This window comes from Ostrea edulis, chromosome 1 (genome assembly GCF_947568905.1).
Source record: "Ostrea edulis chromosome 1, xbOstEdul1.1, whole genome shotgun sequence".
NCBI classification, from domain to species: Eukaryota; Metazoa; Mollusca; class Bivalvia; order Ostreida; family Ostreidae; genus Ostrea; species Ostrea edulis.
The window spans coordinates 102,845,646-102,867,173 of NC_079164.1; the positions used below are offsets into that span (position 1 = coordinate 102,845,646).

Below are 21,528 nucleotides of genomic sequence, written 5' to 3' on the forward strand. Positions count from 1 at the left end.
CTTATCAATATAATCATATGAATATTGTGGGTGATATAGAGTAGGATCCCCAATAGTCAGTGTTTCCCCACAAAAACTGACTTCTGGGTAGGATTCCCCGATGGAAAAATGGTTCTAAAGTAGGCCCATGGAAAATTAACTCCAGGGTAAGTTTTCCATGACATCTACATATATAATAATTAATTTTCCCATAACCAAGTTACTTTACATGCTGCCCGTGACGTTTTTGACATATAGGGGAGTAACGAAGTTTCTCCATCCCTGTCTCCCACTGGCTAGCTTCTGGAGTGTGTCCTAACTTTTGTCTTTGAGGATATAGGGCTCATGGCGGGTGTGACCGGTCGACAGGGGATGCTTACTCTTCCTAGGCACTTGATCCCACCTCTGGTGTGTCCAGGGGTCCGTGTTTGCCCGACTACCTATTTTGTATTGCTTATAGGAGTTATGAGATTGATCACTGTTCGTTATCTTCGCCTTTCATTTCGACCCCCTTGTTTGTCACCAGTTGTATTTTAGCTTCCTTCTTTTCAGTTTTCCGTTTGGTGTTCAAAAGAGAGTTGTCCAAGTCCCATCTGAGAACGTGGTCAAGCCACTTCCATCTTTTGGTGATGGTTGTGGTAGTTATACCCCCCGAAACAAGTTGGGGGGGGGGGTATACTGGAATCGGGTTGTCCGTCTGTCTGTCCGTCCGTCCGTCCGTCTATAGACTCAATGGTTTCCGGGCTCTAAAGCATTATCCTTTCCACCTACCGTCACCATATCATACATATGGACTACCCATGGGATGAAGATGTTCCCTATCGATTTTGGGGTCAAAAGGTCAAAGGTCAAGCGCACTGGACATTGAAGTAGCAATATGGTTTCCGGGCTCTAAAGCTTTATTCTTTCCACCTACAGTCACCACATCATAGATATGGACTAGCCATGGGATGAAAATGTTCCCTATTGATTTTGGGGTCAAAAGGTCAAAGGTCAAGCGCACTGGACATCGAAGTAGCAATATGGTTTCCGAGCTCTAAAGCGTTATCCTTTCCACCTACAGTTACCATATCATACATACAGACTACCCATGGGATGAAGATGTTCCCTATCGATTTTGGGGTCAAAAGGTCAAAGGTCAAGCGCACTGGACATCAATGTAGCAATATGGTTTCCGGGCTCTAAAGCGTTATCCTTTCCACCTACAGTCACCATATCATACATATGGACTACCCATGAGATGAAAATGTTCCCTATCGATTTTGGGGTCAAAAGGTCAAAGGTCAAGCGCACTGGACATTGAAGTAGAAATATTGTTTCCGAGCTCTAAAGCGTTATCCTTTCCACCTACAGTCACCATATCATACATATGGACTACCCATGGGATGAAGATGTTCCCTATCAATTTTGGGGTGAAAAGGTCAAAGGTAACACGCACTGGACATCGAAGTAGCAATATGGTTCGGTTTGTCATGCCATTTGTTTTTTACACTCAGAAAAGAGGTAGTTTATACCTATTACCAACACCCTTTGGGAGATTGGGGTAAGCGGGGGGTATTCTTAGTGAGCATTGCTCACAGTACCTCTTGTTTTCTCTTGTTGACATCGGTTGAGAAGGTCCTGATTTGAGATGATATTTGGCCAAACTATATTAATGATTCTTTTTAGAGACTCTTTATGGATTGTTAACAGTGTCATTTACTAACACTCTAATCTAATGTGAAATGACGGGTAGAATACTGCTGTTTTGTCCAGTTGGTGTATTGGCTAGAGCCTCTAGGCTATTAAAAACCATTTTTGCTCCCGAAAATCTCTGCTGGATATCATTCTCTGCTCTACCATCTGTTATTATTGCACTATCAAATATGTGAAGGTGTTAGCGTTTGGGAGGAGATGATTGTTAACAGTGACTGCTGGTTGGGTGCTTACATTCAAGGCCATGACCTGCGGTTTTCTGGTGTTGATCATCAATAATTATTATGAAACAAGGCGATGTCATCATAGCTAGTGTATCTGTAACTCTCCTTTAGCTACCATGAGTTGAAAGTCCACATGAGCTTTATTGTTCGGTGTAGTCCATCTGTTTTTGTCCGAGTGTCGTTTGTAAGCGTGTCCTCTGTTTCATCCAAACTTGCCACAAAGGCCGCAAAGTATCATTGGGAAAAGGGATTCAAATTTGTTCAAATGAAGGGCTATGACAACAAAATCTTTTCAAGAACTGACTAGACAAAAATCTTACATGAAAGCTTTCTTATATATAGACGATTCATGTGTGTTCTAAAAACGACTCTCTTAGTCCGGGCCACAATAAGGGGTTTTGCAAAGGGGTCTTTTAGTTACAATTTAGCTGAATGCCTTCTTTGTACAATGATCCCTAATCAAATCCCTTTCTCTTCCATTCTCCTCTACTAGGAAGTGTCGGAGCAATAACAGTGTAATAAAAGTTCAGAAATTCTTAAAAATATTCTTAGCGACAACAAGGCTATACATGTACAATGCAACAAAATCATATTCCAGCGTCTACAAATATTAACTTGTTGTTCAAATAGGAGAAAACCTACCTTAGGATACAAAGGGGAAATTTGTCTATGGGTTTCGATATCCGTCCGGACGAAAATCCTACTCTGGATTAGGATTTTCGGTGGAAAGCTGTCAGTGGGGAAAATCCTGCTCTATAACATCAGTATAGAAATGCACATATTATGCTAGGTAACGCATGCAATGAATGTACAAGTAGAATGTAAGTAACTCGATATTATCTTCAAATCTATTTTGTGATATCGTTTTCAAAAAATCTTACGTCGGGAGTAATCTTATTAGAATTTTAAAATTCATGGTTTAATGAGAGGAAAGAGTGAGCACAAGTATTGCAAAATAACAATGCCATGACAATTCAATATTATTCAAATTCGTCATTAAATCTTAATTTAGATTGCATAGAATAAAGCCATCATGAAATTGCAGCGTGTAATCTATCACACAGAGACGAATAGACAAAATCTCGGAATAGAAGTTGAGGTTACCAAAGTTATCCCTTTTAACCCAACGATATGATAGCAGTTGCAAGAAATTTAAAAAAAAATCTTAATTTGTGTGATAACTCAATTGTGAGCATTAAACTTGATGAAAATTAAAAACCCAAGTCATTTATGCAACATGTTGACCATTGTGAGAGAAAAATCATGAAGTGCACCTACTTTATGTAATGTTATGTCCAAAACAAGAAGCCTACGATGTATCTTCTCGAGAAGTTCTTGCTGACTAACCAGATTAAAAGCTTTGGGAAAAAATGGGACGGAAATGGCTCCATAGTGTACAAAGTTCATAAAAGAATCGTCCATATTGAATTAATTTTGCTTTATTTAACATTAGTTTACCCTTCTTTGATGCATCCCAATGGTACGTACCCCATGCCAGTTCCTAGTGCTGCTCCAGCTCCAAGTTCCCAGCTTAAAGAAGTTGGTCGTGTTCGAAGTGTCTTTCCTGAGACATGGTTGTGGACTAATACGACTACCGGGTATCAGTTACCAATACAATTCGTGCTTAGGTTGATTTTACGTACATGTATCATCAAACATTCCAAGTGTTCCAAATTTTTAACTATTGCCAGGAAGCGTTCCTCATTAGATCATATCAGGATTTTACTGCTTTTTGGAAGAAAAAACAACTTTAGCGTTACTTCACAGAACATGATGTAATGTTTCATTTCATCGTCACAATGCTACACAACATTACTGTAGTCTTGCAGCTTAAGGAAGTAGGTTATAATTTCGTGTATCGATTCATTTTGATACGTGGTGACAACGTGAACACTGTAAAAGCCTTCTTCATCCCAGATCTTAGGTATCCTATGTATATCACTTCTTCATCCCAGATCTTAGGTATCCTATGACCATAAAACAATAGCTTTTTTATGCTATTTTCAACAAAGATTCTGATTTAACTAAATTGGAAAAAGAAGGGAGAGAGAAAAAATAGAGAAGAGAGAGGTACATATTTATCTAGAGAGAGGGAAGGAAGTTTTATGTCCCAGTTGTTTTACTTTCCAAATTTAATATTTTGGAAGATTTTGTGGATGCTCTGGGTGGTGGGGGTGCAATCGATGCTATGATGCCGATGCCCGCTGCTGCTATGACAGGTGGGACCGGAACTGCAACAGGATTTAGTTCTACAACACTTAAAACAGTTGATCGAGTTCGAAATGTTTTCCCAGAAACGTGGCTATGGACAAATATTTCTACTGGGTATATAAGCTTTTTAGTGCTAAAGTAACAATTATGCTGAGACTAATACGTATATGCTAAAGTGCATAGAATAGATGCATAGAATAGCTTTGAAAACATATCAATGCTTGTGCGAGTAATGCACACTTATAAAGAATACGAAACTTCAAATTGTTGTCATACTCAGTGCATTATGTTGAGTTTGGAATATATTTCTCTCAGTATTGTTTTTTGATCAGATAAATATGAAATATTGAAAATTGTCGGATCAAATAAAATTAGTAAATCGTATAAAATTTGCCAATGTGATTGTGAACAACTCCATCAACCTGGTATTTAGTTCGTTTGTTGTTGTTTTTGTTTTTTCAATATATGATTTTTCAAATCTTTCAATTCGAACAAAGGAAACAAGTCCTTCAAGTACAATAAAGCACAAGCGTAGGCCTAATCCATGCACTGGTACATGTATGTCAAACTAATTTATTTCGTTCAAACAGTGTGTGATTTTGTTGTCATTAGGCAAAAAAAAAAAAAAAAAAATATGTGTGTTTACGGTAACCCGCTGAAAAAACAAAATAGGGTCGGTGGGTTGGATTTTTTTTTTTTGTTATTTAGTGCATCATTATTTGTGTACTAGTTGTATATCTTGACAGTTTTGCTGGGAGTAGTGTTATCTCCCACAATTCCCCATAACTTTACATTCATTGTTATTTAATTGGTTGATTAGATATGTTTAACGTCTCACCTGAGAATCTTTTCGCTTATATGGAGACGTCACCATTGCCGGTGAAGGGCGCTCGGGGTTTACGGCCTTTGAGCAGGAAGGGATCTTTATGGTGTAAAACTTATACGGTACCAATTTTGATGCACCAGATGTGCATTTCGAAAATTAATGTCTCTTCAGTGATGCTCAAGCATTGGAAATCCAAAATAATAATAAACTTGTAAAAACTAACCCACCCCCCCCCCCCAAAAATAAAATAAAATAAAAATAAATAAATAAAAAAAGAGCGCCAAAGACTGGAGTCAAATTCGTCTAAGCATAAGAGATATGCATGAGGGAGATAATCCTTAATATTGAAATGAATTTCTGTGTTATCGCACCTGCTGTGACACGAGGCCTCCGATTTCGCGGTTTTATCCGAAGGACCGCCACATTTAGTCTCCTCTTACCACAAGCAAGGGGTACTGAGGACCTATTCTAGCCTGGATCCCCATAGGTTCTTAGATTGAAGTCATGATATTGATTAAAAATATCTATAAATGCCGTGGAATTTTGGAATGATGTAATAACACTTATCGCCTCTATCAGGTGGTCACATTCTTTGAAGGTCAGCGATAATCACTGACAGAAGTCGCCATTTTTATAGAAGTTGAGTAATAGCGGGTTCTTTTCCAGAAGGAGACGAAATTTCCGGAAAATTATATATTTTCCGATAAAAATGTTTTATGGTAGGTCGGGTGACCGGAAACACACACAATTGTTTTGTCTTATTAGGGGTTTGACGTCGACAGCATTACGCACTCCTATTTTCCTATTATGACGGCTTCCGTCCGACTCCTATAATGAGAACAAAGTTTCACTTTATTATTCTTATTTTCATCAACACCAACTGACTGTAAACGTGCTTTACTTTATAATATACCTGTGTTTTACTCTATAATATACCCATTTACAACCATGTTACGTAATGTGAGAACTCTATGAAGGGAAAACAAAGACTGTCAGTGGTCCGAAGTTTGTCATGGCCATCAGGATAAACTCAGGGATTGCAAGAAAAGTAGCCGTGAAGAATTGTTGAATATCCCTAGTTATTTTGCGTCGAGGAGGGTTATTTTTATTGTGGATCAATGACATAAATATTGCAATTACTGGATCAGAAAAGACTCAGATATGGCCGACGATAAAAGCAGAACTTAAAAGCTAGTTTGAATCAAAGTTTTGAAGAAAAATTCAATTCATTCTTTCTGTTTTTCAGTAGGGGGTGGTATGGTATAGATACCTACTATCAAGGATTACAAACAAAATTACCGTTCCTGTGTTATAAGTAGGGATGTGGGAACCTTGTAGTGGTAGTTTACATTTTGCTTTGTGAGTGTCATTTCACAATGACTGTTCATCATGTGCGTATCCTTCTTGACGTTTTCGGAATGGTGTTCTGGGCAATAGTTTATATTCTTTCATCATCTGATAATCCCTGTCAGTATTGCAACTACCGAGGGCAAATATTTGCTTTACTTTGATGTCTTGCAGATTTGTTAGACTAGATTTATTTCTCATTAATGGCTAAAACAGCAAATTCCATTTGGATTAAGTTTAGTTTTAGGTTTTCACAAATTGTACAATTCTACTAAAACGCTGTAGTGGATGGGTTAGGAAAAACAATACTAGATAGTAATGAAAATTTCAACGATATTTTCAGTCATTAACAAGTGTCCATTTTAAGATATGGCGTTTGGGGCAGGAGGTGGCGGTGGTGGTTTTGGATCTGGTAGTGGTGGTTTTGGATCTGGTAGTGGCGGAGGCGCTTCTTCTTCTGCAAGTGGTTCTCAGAATCTAAAAGAGGTCGGCCATATTCGAAACGTTTTTCCCGAGACTTGGCTTTGGACAAATTCAACCATTGGGTACATAGATCATAAAAATGTGATATCCTGTCAGGGCCATTCGTCACGTTAACTTTACCGCAATGGATCGAAAACTCGGATGGAATGGGTGTGTGTAATATCACGCTTACTGCTTCGTTTCTAAATTCAAAAATGGTCCTAACACGATATGCGACTCTAATATACCATTTTTGTAGTTTTTTGTATAAAGAATTTTCACAACGCATAAATTGGCTAGTTTGCGATTGCAAGTGATCACTTCAGTGGTAAATACATGTAATATGCTTGCTTACCTATATGAAGGTTCCTGGCAATATATGTATATACATAAAAATATGGATTTTTGAATAGTGAGGTCAATATAATGATAATAATAATAATTAGAACGCGCACTGCTGACACCATAGAGCCTGATCATATCCATGAAAATCTGTGAATGAATAACCTATTCTGTAATCATTGATACATGAATTTCATCGATTTTGAAGTTTACTTCCCCTATTAATGAGCCTATTTTAGTGCCCTAACCTTCGCCTATCTTGCTTACACATTTCCCCTATATTGCTTACACGATTCGGCATTTCATTTGATTAACACCTCAAGCATATCGAGAATATTATATTCATTTCCAGAAACTTGGCCGATTGATTGATTGTATCTTGCTTAACGTCCCTCTCGAGAAGTTTTCCCTTTTATGGGGACGTCACCAATACCGGTGAAGGGCTTTAAATTTCGGCCTATGCTCGGTGCTTACGGCCATTGATATTTCTTTAGCGTGACACACCTACCGTGACTCGGGGCATCCATTTTTAAGATAATCTCCGAGGACCCGTGACATTCACACCTGATGCTGAACGTTTCGCGATGTAACTGTTACTAACTCTTTTAACGACTTAGGTCTGTCGCGGCCGGGATTCGAACCCCGACCTTCCGCATTCGGGGCGAATGCTCTACCTCTAGCCCACCGCGGCGGTGTGTTAGTTTCTATGAAATAAGTATCCTAATATACATTTAATATGACACTGTTTATGCTTCAAAATTGTGAGATAATAGCTGATACATGTATATTTATTTTAGTACATGTACATGTAAAAGATCATACTTCTATAAAGTTGGATCTTTGCCTATTACAACCCTATGATTTAGCAAATATCCACATTGGTTATTGGTACTTTACATTTACTAGTAAAACTTGCAGGGTTTGGAAAACTTTATATGTTATTGTTAGGAAGCAGCTTATTTTGTTTCTTTAATTCAACATGATTTTATGATTTGCGTATTACTTCCAAAAGGCATATCGATAAACCAATGCACATCCTAGTTATAAGCCCCCTCCTGCAACAGGAGGTTCTAATTTTCAAAAGAATAACCAAAAACAGTAGGTAGTCATCGGAACTTGTTTGTGGACCAATTTAAAGGCTGGGAACATCGATAGCTCTCTAAATGCATCATCTCTCGAGATTATGCATCGAAACATTGTGTTGGAATTCCTCTGCTTTTATTTGCTGTAGAAAGTATTTGTGGCGTTTTTGGTACACAAAAATAGTTTCTGAATATTTTATACTATTTGGTCAGTTTATGAGTTCATGAAACCTATGGCGGCAGTTCAAGGACTACCAGTTAATGGAATAGCGGCTCTTCCAGCCATATCTCCAAATATTCCAGCGTTCCAGACAATAAGCCAACCATTGAAAGATATAGATCACATTCGGAATGTTTTTCCGGAGACATGGTTGTGGAATAATGCTTCTATAGGGTAAAGTTAAGTTGCTGTCCTCACATTTATCAAGCACTTGCTTTTAGTATGTTTAGTGAAAACTTCTATGCGTAACCTTACCCTCCTACACATAAAATTAAATCCCTAAAGAATAGCAATGTCTTTGTCAAATGGAAACTTTATCGAAGACAGTTGCGAAGCATTTGTCTATTTTATATGTTGTAAAATACACATAATTGAAATAAAGAAATTCTATGGAAGACTGAAGACTGCTATTGGTTTTCATCAGAGTTTTATTGAATCTGAACTTGATAGTGCAACCAGGAAGCTTTATTAGGGGTATACATTATAACACAATAATAATCCATCATTCTATATGCTGAATCAAAGATGGGTAAGAAATAAAATTAAACTGAAAATGAAAAACTTCTTTTGTATCACAAAAATCTAACTTTAATGTAAAGTTGTGAAAATGATGAAGAACGATTTGGTCCCCTTAACAAAAACGGTAAAACTTCGATAATTTCCTTGCGGGTTCCCCGGCAAATATATGTGCTTTACCTGCTTAATGTATTGCTATATCCACAGGGATACTGGTATTATAATTCTATTAGTTTGTTGCAATGTCATATAAGCTTGTTGCTGGCTAGTATTTTTTTTTAATAAAATGTTTGAATAATATTTATTGATAATATGTTAACACTGTAAATCAGATGCATTGTATCAAATTGTCAGTTGTTACAAACTGGAAGAAGTTTATGTATATTCAATATCTCCATGCGATGTAAATAATACGAGTACTTAAATTTGCCTATAAGAATGTTATTTATCTTCCTATTTCTTAACTGAACCTATTCTCGTATTACAGATCTGATGGTCACGTTCAGATTTCTACCACTGTCCCAGACACCATTACGTCTTGGATTGCCAGTGCTTTTGCCATCAATAGTGTGTCTGGACTCGGTATTGCGGACACTACTGCCAAGGTACATATAGCAACTCACACTGTAGGTAGTTTTATTATGTGATTATCAAAATAAATACTTTCATGGACGACCTAATTTTGATAGCAAATATCAAGTTATGAATATTCTTCCGATTTAGAATACAGCGTTTTTTATCAACCGAGTAAGAGGTATACTGGTAAGTGAGCTGTATTGATTGAAGTCATGTGACCTTTGCCTGTTGTTAACTTTTCACAATTCCTACAGGACAATGGACAATCGACATTGAACTATTTTAAACTAAATTTGAAAAAGTTGCAAATTTAGTGGAATAAACCATCACCCATTCTCTCGACATTTTTATGTCTGCGTAATCAGAGATTCGAGTACATAAAGGTTTTTGTCTTTCTGCCTGATTGTCCACAAAACACTTAACCTCGGTCATTACCTTTCGAATGGTTGGTGATGTGGCTTTCATATTTCACATGTGTATTCCTTGTGACAAGACCTTTCCTTGGGTGTCAAAGTTTTTGACCTCGTAATACATGTAGTGATTATTGTGTGTTTGATTTGTAGATCGAGGCTTTCAAACCATTCTTTGTCAGTCTGAATTTGCCATATTCCGTAGTACGTGGTGAGCAAGTTGTTCTACAGGCCAATGTCTTCAACTACCTAACACAAGACACAGACGTATGTTCCTATATTTTTTCTTTAGGAAAGCTCAGTGAAGATCGGGATGCATTAAGATAATATTCGTAAATAATTGCATCCGGTTTAATTGCTTGAATCGTCTTCAATACACTAGAGAAATTTCGATATCCATTACTACGCTTTTTTTTCTTAACTATGTTGAATACAGGTATTGGTTACCCTAGAGAAGAACGATGATTTCCGCAGCATCGTGATGGACTCCAGTAACAACCCGACCTATGTATCCCAGACACAGACCTCAACAGTTCACGTGAGAACACGTGCTTCTATGTTCTCCGTTTGCTTTACATGAATACTCTTGGGATTTACATATAAAATAATGTGTCGATAGCAATGGTTATTACATTAAACGTTTCCCAAATATATTCATAAATAATATTTGTATACTACGTCAATACTAGGTGGCTGCTGGACAAGCGAAGTCCGTATTCTTTCCTATCGTCCCCGCTGGGCTGGGAATGGTCGACTTTACTGTGAAAGCACAGTCCACACTGGCGGCTGATGGCGTTAAACGTCAACTTTTAGTAGAGGTAAATAAAAAAAAATCAGCAAGATTGTTTAAATATCATCATGATTTTGCTCTAATGCCAATTCTAAAATGGATCGATTTCAGCCCGAAGGAGTGCCAAAGGAATACAACACACCAGTTCTAATTGACCTAAAAGACGCAAGTACCTTCACCAAAGATATACCAATTTCATTGCCCCCATCAGTAGTAGCTGGGTCACAGCATGTGCGAGTGACTGCTATTGGTAAGATAACATCTTCTCGTGACGTTAGATGTATGATTTGTATGTGTATTCCATGACATTTCAAAAAAACTTTTCCACAGGAGATTTAATGGGACCTACGGTCAATAATCTGGATAAACTTCTGGTCATGCCTTACGGATGCGGTGAACAAACCATGATTGGCTTTGCACCAGACGTCTTCGTTACAAATTATCTTTCTGCTACACATCAACTTTCGTCTGATATTGCAGACAAGGCCATTGGATTTATGGAAAAGGGTAATACTGTTATTTGATCACATCTAGTCCTATTAAATATACGTGTTGCATTCTTGTCAGTTTCTGTACCCTTTCAATAATACCCACAAGTTATTAGTCACGTCAGTTTCTGTACACTCTCAATAATTCCCACAGGTTATCAGAGAGAGCTGACATTCCAACACAAAGATGGTTCTTTTAGCGCTTTTGGAGATAATGATAAATCCGGTAGTATGTGGTAAGTGTTATACTTAGTGTCGGTGCATTCTTGTAGAAAGATTTAACCAAAACGACTGTATCCGTGCACCTCATCTACAATTTCACGTATTTTCAAAGGTTAACAGCCTTCGTTGCGAAATCCTTCCACCAAGCAAAGTCTCATATTTTCATTGATGACGAAACGCTGCAAAGGGCCATTGATTGGATGATCAGCCGACAGAACGCAGACGGATCATTCCCAGAGCCCGGTCGTGTAATCCACAAGAATATGCAGGTACTACGCCTACTACTACGGTTTTTATATATTATCTTGAAAAAATAATATTGTATATTTATTTTGGTGAAAGGTAAATTATTTCTTGAATTTCAATTATAGGACCTATTGATCAATGACTCCGTCTCTGCTTCCTGTATCTTGATATTAATATACTTAGGTGTTGTTCATAAATTATTGCAATTACATATGGAAAATATGAATATCGCTGATATAAGTGAAAATAGGAATCTCTAGTATCATTGCATTGTTGTTTGATTATCTTAACAGGGCGGGTCTGCCTCTGGGCCAGGACTAACTGCTTTTGTTCTCATCTCTTTGCTGGAAAACAATGATCTCAAAGGAGTAAGTTTCTTTACAAAGTTATCATGATACAGAAATTTAAATCACGTAATTCCTATGTAAAAAAAATTGGGTAGCCCATATAGTTTCTTATTTCATCGATATGAACTTCCCCGTACTTCAAACTTGAAAACGTTTTTGCAAGAGAGAAAATAATAATGATGAGAAAAAATGTATTGTTGGGTATCACAATATGTACAGCGTTGGTTCACGTCCGCGCAAAGACCGAAAACAGACATATTTTCATTTTTTTTATTCATAAATGCTTGGATTGAATTTTTTTTCAAATTCAATAAATTTCTAATTCTTTAAATCCACATTTGTTTGCCTTTTCGGTAGAAGAGAATTGTTATTAGTGAAAAGACACAACGTCACTTTTGTTATTTGTAAACAGATGTGACGTCACTAATGAGCTAAAAGATTTCCTGAAATTTTAAAGTGCGAGTTTCGTTAACATGGGTTTTTTGAAACTTTTTAAAAAAGCATTGTGAAACTTCTGGACTTTATAGTTTTGATTGCTAATAAATTAGGGTGTGGCCCAAAGAATCCAAACAGCTAGTCATAAGGCTGTGACGTACCTGGAAGGACGTGTGTCTCAGCTGACAGATGATTACGCTCTTGCCATTGCCAGTTATGCACTTGCGTTGGCAAAATCTGGTTCTGCTACATCAACGTTTACCCGCCTCAATAACGACGCGGTTGTGAAAGGTAACGTTTAATGCTTATCCTAGTTGGCAATGTCGACAAATGAAGTTTTCTATAATGTGAATGATTGAGATGCTGCATTGCAGTGATATCGATGAAAAACAAGGTTCACTCACAGTCTATTTTGACCACAACTCTGGTCGTAACGTTAGCTACGACAATAACAGATGTACTTGCAATGTTTGATATCTTCTATATACATACATGTATGTACAAAACAAAAATAATTGTAGTAAGGAATCATGAATTTAATGTGAAAAAGTTAGAAATAGACAGTAGCTGGTTTAGGACAGGTGGATGAGATGTTATTTTCAAAATATTTCCTATGATATAAAATTCATTCCCAGGAAATAAAATTCACAAGGATTGAACGATTTATTTTTTAAAAATCGTGCACTTTTCCAAAACCAGTCATTCTAAAAATACCTGCGTTTTTCGCTGGCGTAAAATGAACTGAAGTCAAAAACTAGAAAAAATGTTTAGAACACTGAAACTGATGTGTCCCCTTCCATCTTCCATAGCTTTTGAAACATTTTAGAGATCATCAAAATTGGCACACGAAACACTGTCTTAGCATGGTATATCAAATATCAAAGGCCTATGTCAAAAGACAAAAAAGTTATGGTCCGGACAAAATTATATCATTTAACCTTTACATAAAAGGTCAAGATCAAATGTCATAAAAATGACACACGACATAATGTCTTATCATAGTATACTCACATACCAAATATCAGGGGCTTGTGTCAAAAGAGAAAAAAGTTATGGCCGGACAGGAAAAAATGCCCCCAAAATTCCATTGTTTGATCCCGTGGGGATCCGGGTTAGAATAGGTCCTCAGTACCCCCCCCCCCTTGCTTGTCGTAAGAAGCGACTAAATGGGGTGGTCCTTCGGATGAGACTGCAAAAACCGAGGTCTCGTGTCACAGCAGGTGTGGCATGATAAAGATCCCTCTCTGCTCAATGGCCATAAGCACCGAGCATAGGCCTAAATTTTGCAGCCCTTCACCGGCAGTGGTGACGTCTCCATATGAGTGAAATATTCTCGAGAGGGACGTAAAACAATATTCAATCAATCAATCTATTGTTTGACCTTTACATAAAAGGTCATAAAATGGTACGCGACAGTTTTATCATGGTATACCCACATACCAAATATCAGAAAAGTTATGGTCTGGACAAACTGTGTATAAGAAGCGAAAGAAGAATTCACACTAAAACAATTAGTCCACCTTCTTGGAAGGCGAGACATAAATATTGCGGTTGAGCCAAGATAAATACATGTAAACATAACTTGTCATTGATTACACAGACGGAATGAAACATTGGCACAAGGCCAAGACACAAACAAACTCTCACCACTACTGGTCACCACCTCACCAGCAGTCAAATCCAGTCGACATTGAGATGACGTCATACGCTCTCCTTGTGTATGCTGCCAACGACCAGTTCACCGACGGACTGCCGGTCATGAAGTGGGTTACCTCACAAAGGAATCCCCGTGGTGGATTTAGTTCCACGCAGGTAATTGCTCAATGTTCAAGCGTTAATTATACAGAATAAATCTTGAAAACACTTTTTTAAAAATGCCTAATAAACATACTCTGCCCCAAACCAATAACTACAAAGAGATAATTTTCCAAACACAAAATCAAAATACTTCGTAATTCATTATCCAATTAAACTTGCACAAAGATATTTTCAAAATCTTCTGAAGGATACCGTGCTGGCTCTCCAGGCCCTCTCCGAGTTCGCCAAAATGGCATACTCCAACAACTTTGACATCCAGATGACGGTGACTACCGGAAGTTTCTCTCACCAGTTCTCTGTCAATGCCAGGAATGCCCTTCTTCTTCAGTCTGTAGAGGTAACACGTAGGACCTCTGATGTCATCTTAGTTTATAATATATAAAGCATGTACTGGTAGATTCTAAATGTCTGTTTGAGTTTTGAAATATACGTATTAGAAACAGTTGCTGGATCCCTGAAATGGTAGATACGATGAATGATTTTACTATCCAATTTACTGATGCTTAAAAGCTCTCCTGAGTAGAAGGCGCAAAATGAGATTTTTTAATCAAAATCTGTCCGTTGTTTGTAATCTGTCGTCCGTTAAATTTTCACATTTTCGACTTCTTCCAACCATTGGACTAATTTCAAGCAGATATAGCACAAAGAATCCTTGAGTGGATGTTTTATTTTTCAAAGGAAGGACCTTATCCTCTTCAAAGGGGATTTATTTACGAAATGGTGAAAATAATGTGGTTGTTTTAAAAAAAATATTACTTCGTGGTGAAAGTGTCCTTCTATGAAATAGCCAGAGTTAGGAACACAACCGAGGATTTAAAGTTCTATAAAGGGTGTAGGGAAACACATGATAGAACTAGGTTCCCAAGAACTTAAGGGTACACTTTGTCAAAGTAAAGTTCAACAGTATGCTCATTTAGTATATACTCAACACCGTGGTCACTGGAACCAGGGTGGGTCAGATTAGTAGTTTGAAGATTAACATTGGATCGATCTACAAATAATTTTTTTTCGAATAAGAACGCACTTTTTAATATTAGTATATGTAAGCATCCTCATGTAAATTCAAAATTTGTTCACACCATAACACCTATATCAGGCCCACAATGTGATTTTAAAGTTTTATTTCAATGTGGGGAAATGCAAGTTCTAAGAGGAGCGATGTGGCCCATAGGCCTATGTTTTGATATCTTTACATTCTTTGGAACAGCTGCCATCTGTACCAAGTCAAGTGACTGTATCGGCCACAGGACATGGACTGGGACTTGTTGAGGTAAACATGCACATTTTTTCACACATTTTATACATTAGGTGTAGGGCAATGCATGTTTTGATGATAATTATTGTTCCTACTTTTATATTTACCTAGAGTTTGTTTGCCTTATATATACTAATCACAATAGTCAACTGACAATAATCTGTAAAAACAACAGAAAATGAATGTTGTAAAACAAAATGTAGGGGAGACAGACCCCCCCCCCCCCCGCCCCTTCTGATTATATGTCCCTGAACGTCACATAATGATTAATTCAACTTGAATTATAATTTAAACAGAGGAAACATACATGATGTAATCAATACGCCATATTGTTCCTATGGAAAGCAAGGAGATGCTCATCATTAATTTCGAATACAAGAAGTAATCTTTGACAATTTGTTTAAAAGATTTTCTGACCTGATGTTTTTTATATTCATCTTTTAATTTGGGTCAGTGAATCATTGTCTTATGAGATGCATTGTTTCATCTTTTAATTTGGGTCAGTGAATCATTGTCTTATGAGATGCACTGTTTCATCTTTTAATTTGGGTCAGTGAATCATTGTCTTATGAGATGCACTGTTTCATCTTTTAATTTGGGTCAGTGAATCATTGTCTTATGAGATGCACTGTTTCATCTTTTAATTTGGGTCAGTGAATCATTGTCTTATGAGATACACTGTTTCATCTTTGATGATGAAGTCATACATTTTATACATGACTCGCGTAGGTTGATTAATGAACGGTAACCAATTCATATATGCTACCTATTCTTATATTTCGTAATATATCTTTTCTGCTCGACAAATTGCATTGATTATGTAAAGAGAAGGGCTTGTTGTTTGTAGAATCCTATTGATTATATCAATATGATATAGAGCGTAAGGCATTATTCAAAACTCCCCTTCCAGTCTCTATCCCCGGCCACCCCTTTTCATCCTGTCCGTCTCATGTTATTAGAGTCGGTTCCTGTCCGCCCCATGTTATTAGAGAGTCGGTTCCTGTCCACCCCATGTTATTAGAGAGGCGGTTCCTGTCCGCCTCATGTTATTAGAGAGTCGGTTTCTGTCCGCCCCATGTTATTAGAGAGTCGGTTTCTGTCCGCCTCATGTTATTAGAGAGTCGGTTCCTGTCCACCTCATGTTATTAGAGAGTCGGTTCCTGTCCGCCTCATGTTATTAGAGTCGGTTCCTGTCCGCCCCATGTTATTAGAGAGTCGGTTCCTGTCCACCCCATGTTATTAGAGAGTCGGTTTCTGTCCGCCTCATGTTATTAGAGAGTCGGTTCCTGTCCACCCCATGTTATTAGAGTCGGTTCGTGTCCGCCCCATGTTACTAGAGAGTCGGTTTCTGTCCGCTCCATGCTATTAGAGAGTCGGTTCCTGTCCACCCCATGTTATTAGAGAGTCGGTTTTTGTCCACCCCATGTTATCAGAGAGTTGGATCCTGTCCGCTCCATGTTATTAGAGAGTCGGTTCCTGTCCGCCCCATGTTATTAGAGAGTCGGTTCCTGTCCTCCCCATGTTATTATAGAGGTGGTTCCTGTCCTCCCCATGTTATTAGAGAGTCGGTTCTTGACCCTGCGAGTAAATGTTATATGCAAGTACTACAAGCTGACACTTAGTTTTCCTACGCGGTCCATGGTCCACTCCAGATCATTTACCTCGATATACTGTGATACACTCTTCGCCTTCCAAAATTAAATCTACTATGAATTTTCATGTGTGGAAAAATTAAAACTCGTCTTTCAACTTTTTAAAACTCTATTTCAACGTCTAGGAAGGACTTCAGATGTAAATCTTGCATTTGGTCACTTTTGTGTTATCTTTGATATATACTAATCTATATATTCTTCTACATGTAAATATGTACTTTCGCAGTTGGAAAACTTCTACTGGCGTTTAATCGTGTTGATGAGAGGTCAGAGAAGAACGGCCATATATGTCTTTTTCTTAGTGTCAGAGATCAAAATACCGGTCCCTGATATGAAATATCTTGGTTATTTAGAATTGTAGAGGCTCTGTAGATTTCAAACGGTATCTAAGTCAGCTATCGATGATGATAAAAATAGAATACAAAGAAATATCTTTTTAAAGTGTAATGATGAGAGAAATCATTGGTGCGATATTGTTTTGTTTCAGGATACATAGTTTCTTATACTTTGGGGATTGCCAAAGAGTGTAATTGCCTCCAATTAAAGTGTTTTTTCTTCTTCTTTAAATCGTATCATATCTTTGATAACATGTGCTCGAGGGCGTGTAACGGTGGTGTAATATATTCATTTACTGACGTCGGTTTTGCTTTTTAAGGTGTCCGTTTTCTTCAATGTGGAACAAGAAATCCAAGAACCGTCTTTTGATATGACCGTTACGTTGGTCAAGGATACATTGGATGCCATTCAGATTGAAACATGTGCACAGTAAGACAAAATGCATGTAAATCAATAATTATGTAATTATAAATGACGGTTTTATTGACACACGAAAATATATATATCAAATCATGTGAATTTTTTTTCACAATTTCCTTCTTGTATAATTTGCTTTAGCTGGCTGAAGGTTGGGGCTAGTGGAATGACTGTACAAGAGTTTGGTGTTCCAACAGGGTTCGAAGCGGATCTCGAGAGTATTACTCAACTGCCCACATTGAAGAAGATTGAAACAGAAAACAAAAAAATAATTTTGTATTTAGACGAGGTTTGTTACAATGAAGATACCGCATATATGTGAATTTGTTATTTTTTCTTCTTTCAAGCGCTGTTGAAACGTTGTTGATAAAGTATCCCATAAACTTGTTTCAAATTTGTTTACACACATTTACAAATAAAAACGGAAATATATCACTTGGTGCTTATATTCTAACAATCAGTTGTGTAAAGATCCAGTAAGATTGTGAATACGTGCTTTACAGATTACCACTTCTCCAACTTGTATCGTAGTGGATATGTACCGCACGGGATTGGTCGCCAAAACGCAGCCTGCACCTATCAGAATATATGATTACTATGAACCAGGTAAGTTTCTCATAAGAAATTAGACTTCAACCAAAATGAAACATAATATTTCATGCACAAGTACTCTGAAGTTGAAATAAAATATGCTGGAGTTCCTCATTCACAATATCTTGAAGTTCGTAGTTTTTAGTGATCAGGTCCTGCAACAGTCTGTTGGAATTCCCATGGGCACGAATAGTGCTCCTTTGTTAGCTGACCTTCCAATCTCTATGTAGCAATATTCCATTCTCACCTGAATATGTTGTTTACATAACACTATTATATGGCGTTTAGTTTACATCTCTTAACTGATTCGATCTTGTGGGGATCCGGGGTAGAATAGGTCCTCAGTATCCTTCTTGTCGTAAGAGGGGACTAAATAGAAAAGGTCCTTCGGATGAGATAACAAAAACCGAGGTCCCCTATCACAGCAGGTGTAGCACGATAAAGATACCTTCCTGCTCAAAGGTCGTAAGCGCCGAGCATAAGACCTAAATTTTGCAAGTCTTCAACGGCAATGGTCAGTGAGGTCTAAAAATTCCGGAGTGGGACGTTAAACAATATAAAATCAATCAATCATTAAACTGATTCGATAGACAAAAGCTTGTTCTGCATATGATCAGGTTTTTTTTCAATCAAGACAGGCTACTGACAAACAAGATTATGTTAACAGAGGTTTCAACAGTCTCGTTTAAAGTCAGCATTTCTCAAATTCTATGGTCGTTATAATGATCTAACTTGCCAATATTATGCTGTAAGATGTGTTTCATTCCGATTTTGTCAACATTATGTTGTCTGATGCGTTTCATACCGATTGTTAGGCCGTTCTAGGCACAATGATTTTGACTACGGATTACTTCATTTACCTGATCAAAATAAAGGGCTCGCGGCGGATGTGACCGGTCAAGAGAGGATGCTTACTCCTCCTAGGCACTTATCACACCTCTGGTATACCCAGGGGTCCGTGTTTGCCCAACTCTCTACTTTGTATTCCTTTTAAGAGTTATGAGATTGATCACACTGTTCGTTATCTTTACCTTTTAATGGCTTTCATAATGAATATCCTTTGTTGGCCGTAATTACTTGTAAAGAATTTGTATATTATTTTTGCAGCGAACCAGGTGACGAAATTTTACCAGTCCCAGCGCCTTAAGAATTCCAACATTTGTGACGTTTGTCAGGACTGCGGGTGTTCACCATAGACAAATCTTGGACAATATTGTTGTTTAAATTTTGAAGAAAAAGAATTGGAATCGTCAATTTCATATATGTTATATAATCAATCCCATGCACTCTGATAAAATGAATGTGTTGTTATTGTGTATTGTTTTCCACAATGCTTTATCATTATTAAAGCTGCTTCAAAGTTCATGTGTTGGTTTCTTGATGAAAGCATGATCGCTCTACTTGTTATACAATCCACATGATTGTATTCGAAAGATTGTTTATTTTGACCTGTCATGAAGGATTTCATTGGTCAAATTTTAGCGTGTATGGTTTTGAAAACGAACCAAATGTTCGAGATGCTTAAGTACATGCATGATAAACGCGTTCCTTATTTCCGTGCAGGTATTCTTAAATAGAGATTGATAAACGGGGGAAATTTTAGTAAAATTTATATATTTTACACGGTAATTACAAAAAACATATATACTCTACTGCTTCATAATTAAAGCATGTTTCAACCAATGCGATTCCTTGGAACAAACCAAAATAAGCAATCCCTCGAATACAATACAAATAATTGATTAAATATTGTCGAGAATCTTTCACACATAAAGAGATATTACCGTTTCAGGTGAAGGGCTGCAAAATTTAGGGTTATGCTCGACGCTTAGGCCTTTGAGCTGGGAGGGATCTTTACCGTGCCACGGGGCCTCGGTTTATGCGTTCTCATCCGAAGGACAGCCCCATTTAGTCGCCTCTTACAACAAGGAAAAGAGTAATGAGGACCTCTTCTAACCCGGATCCCAACGGGATTAGTTTTCTTTTAAGAGCAAGTTAAACAAAGCATTGTTTCTTACAAAAAACCGCAAATACAGTCATGTCGTCATCTTTTATTGATAAAGTCTTGAAAAAGTGACAAGCAAGAACATTACGTGTTTTCAGTCCTAAATGGAATTGAAAGAAATCTATAAAATAAAGGAAAATTCAATCTGCTTTTAATTAACCGTGGAATTGGGATATAAACAATATTTTGTCAAACACTGCGAAAATAATTTAATCGTCCATGCATTTACTCAAGCTACAATGCCCTCCCTTAAAAATACATTCAAACAGGTTTGATTTTTGAGTCAGGTATTTCATACACAAAGCAAATGCATTGTTACTGTAGTTGACTGTAGATTCAAAGTGAGAGATGGAAGACAAGCAAGGGTCCTCGTGTGTTTCGTCGAAGGCTCATAATCTTCAGGATTATCTGTCGTGCTTGTCGATCTTACAGAGAATCTCTAACATTTCACAAGAAGCCAATATGCCTTATCGGTCACCTAAGTATTAGTTCAAAGTACATGTATCACTAGTCCCAATGCCTTATCAGTCACCTAAGTATTAGTTCAAAGTACATGTATCACTAGTCCCAATGCCTTATCAGTCACCTAAGTATTAGTTCAAAGTACATGTATCACTAGTCCGAATGGCTAAAAGTCTAGAAACAATTTCCTGTTCTGAAATTATCTAAGCTAAATTCTAATATTCAGCAACAGTATAAAACAAGATATGTTCTTAAAACTCCAATGCCCTCAAAAGTGCATATACATGTATACAGTTCTGATGAAAGACTTTACTTAATATAATTATATGTGCATTATCATTAAACGATATCACTACTTTAGACTCACCTTAAAGTGAAAACCCTGGGGTTGCGAAATTCACCATTTTTGTACATTCTTTTCAGCTTTTCCAAAATATACATTTTGTTTTTATACTGTATCAGATCAATCAATCAATATACTGCATCAGTAAACTTAAAGAAGTCCTTGACCCTAAGGCCCCTTGTTCCAAAAATACTTCATATCAAATTTGAAAAGAATTGGAATGATAGTTAT

General features: G+C 37.3%; 1 protein-coding gene across 4 annotated transcripts in view; it reads left to right on the forward strand.

The window, feature by feature from the left end:
- Nucleotides 1-19,850, forward strand: part of LOC125668658 (CD109 antigen-like) — a 40,889-nt gene extending 21,039 nt beyond the window's left edge. For 3 of the 4 annotated variants that reach the window (XM_048902987.2, XM_048903033.2, XM_048903041.2), the window contains 18 exons: nt 8,382-8,562; nt 9,392-9,509; nt 10,044-10,157; nt 10,327-10,428; nt 10,580-10,708; nt 10,792-10,930; nt 11,011-11,187; nt 11,323-11,404; nt 11,503-11,659; nt 11,930-12,004; nt 12,532-12,709; nt 14,019-14,230; nt 14,424-14,573; nt 15,444-15,506; nt 17,799-17,908; nt 18,038-18,185; nt 18,400-18,502; nt 19,595-19,850. In XM_048902987.2, coding sequence (XP_048758944.2) covers nt 8,382-8,562; nt 9,392-9,509; nt 10,044-10,157; nt 10,327-10,428; nt 10,580-10,708; nt 10,792-10,930; nt 11,011-11,187; nt 11,323-11,404; nt 11,503-11,659; nt 11,930-12,004; nt 12,532-12,709; nt 14,019-14,230; nt 14,424-14,573; nt 15,444-15,506; nt 17,799-17,908; nt 18,038-18,185; nt 18,400-18,502; nt 19,595-19,683 — 2,327 coding nt within the window. In that variant the 3' untranslated portion in view covers nt 19,684-19,850. Of the gene's footprint in view, nt 1-4,045; nt 4,224-8,381; nt 8,563-9,391; nt 9,510-10,043; nt 10,158-10,326; nt 10,429-10,579; nt 10,709-10,791; nt 10,931-11,010; nt 11,188-11,322; nt 11,405-11,502; nt 11,660-11,929; nt 12,005-12,531; nt 12,710-14,018; nt 14,231-14,423; nt 14,574-15,443; nt 15,507-17,798; nt 17,909-18,037; nt 18,186-18,399; nt 18,503-19,594 lie in introns of all 4 variants that reach the window. The other variant, XM_048902995.2, reaches the window with a different exon arrangement.
- The last annotated feature ends 1,678 nt before the right edge of the window (nt 19,851-21,528 follow it).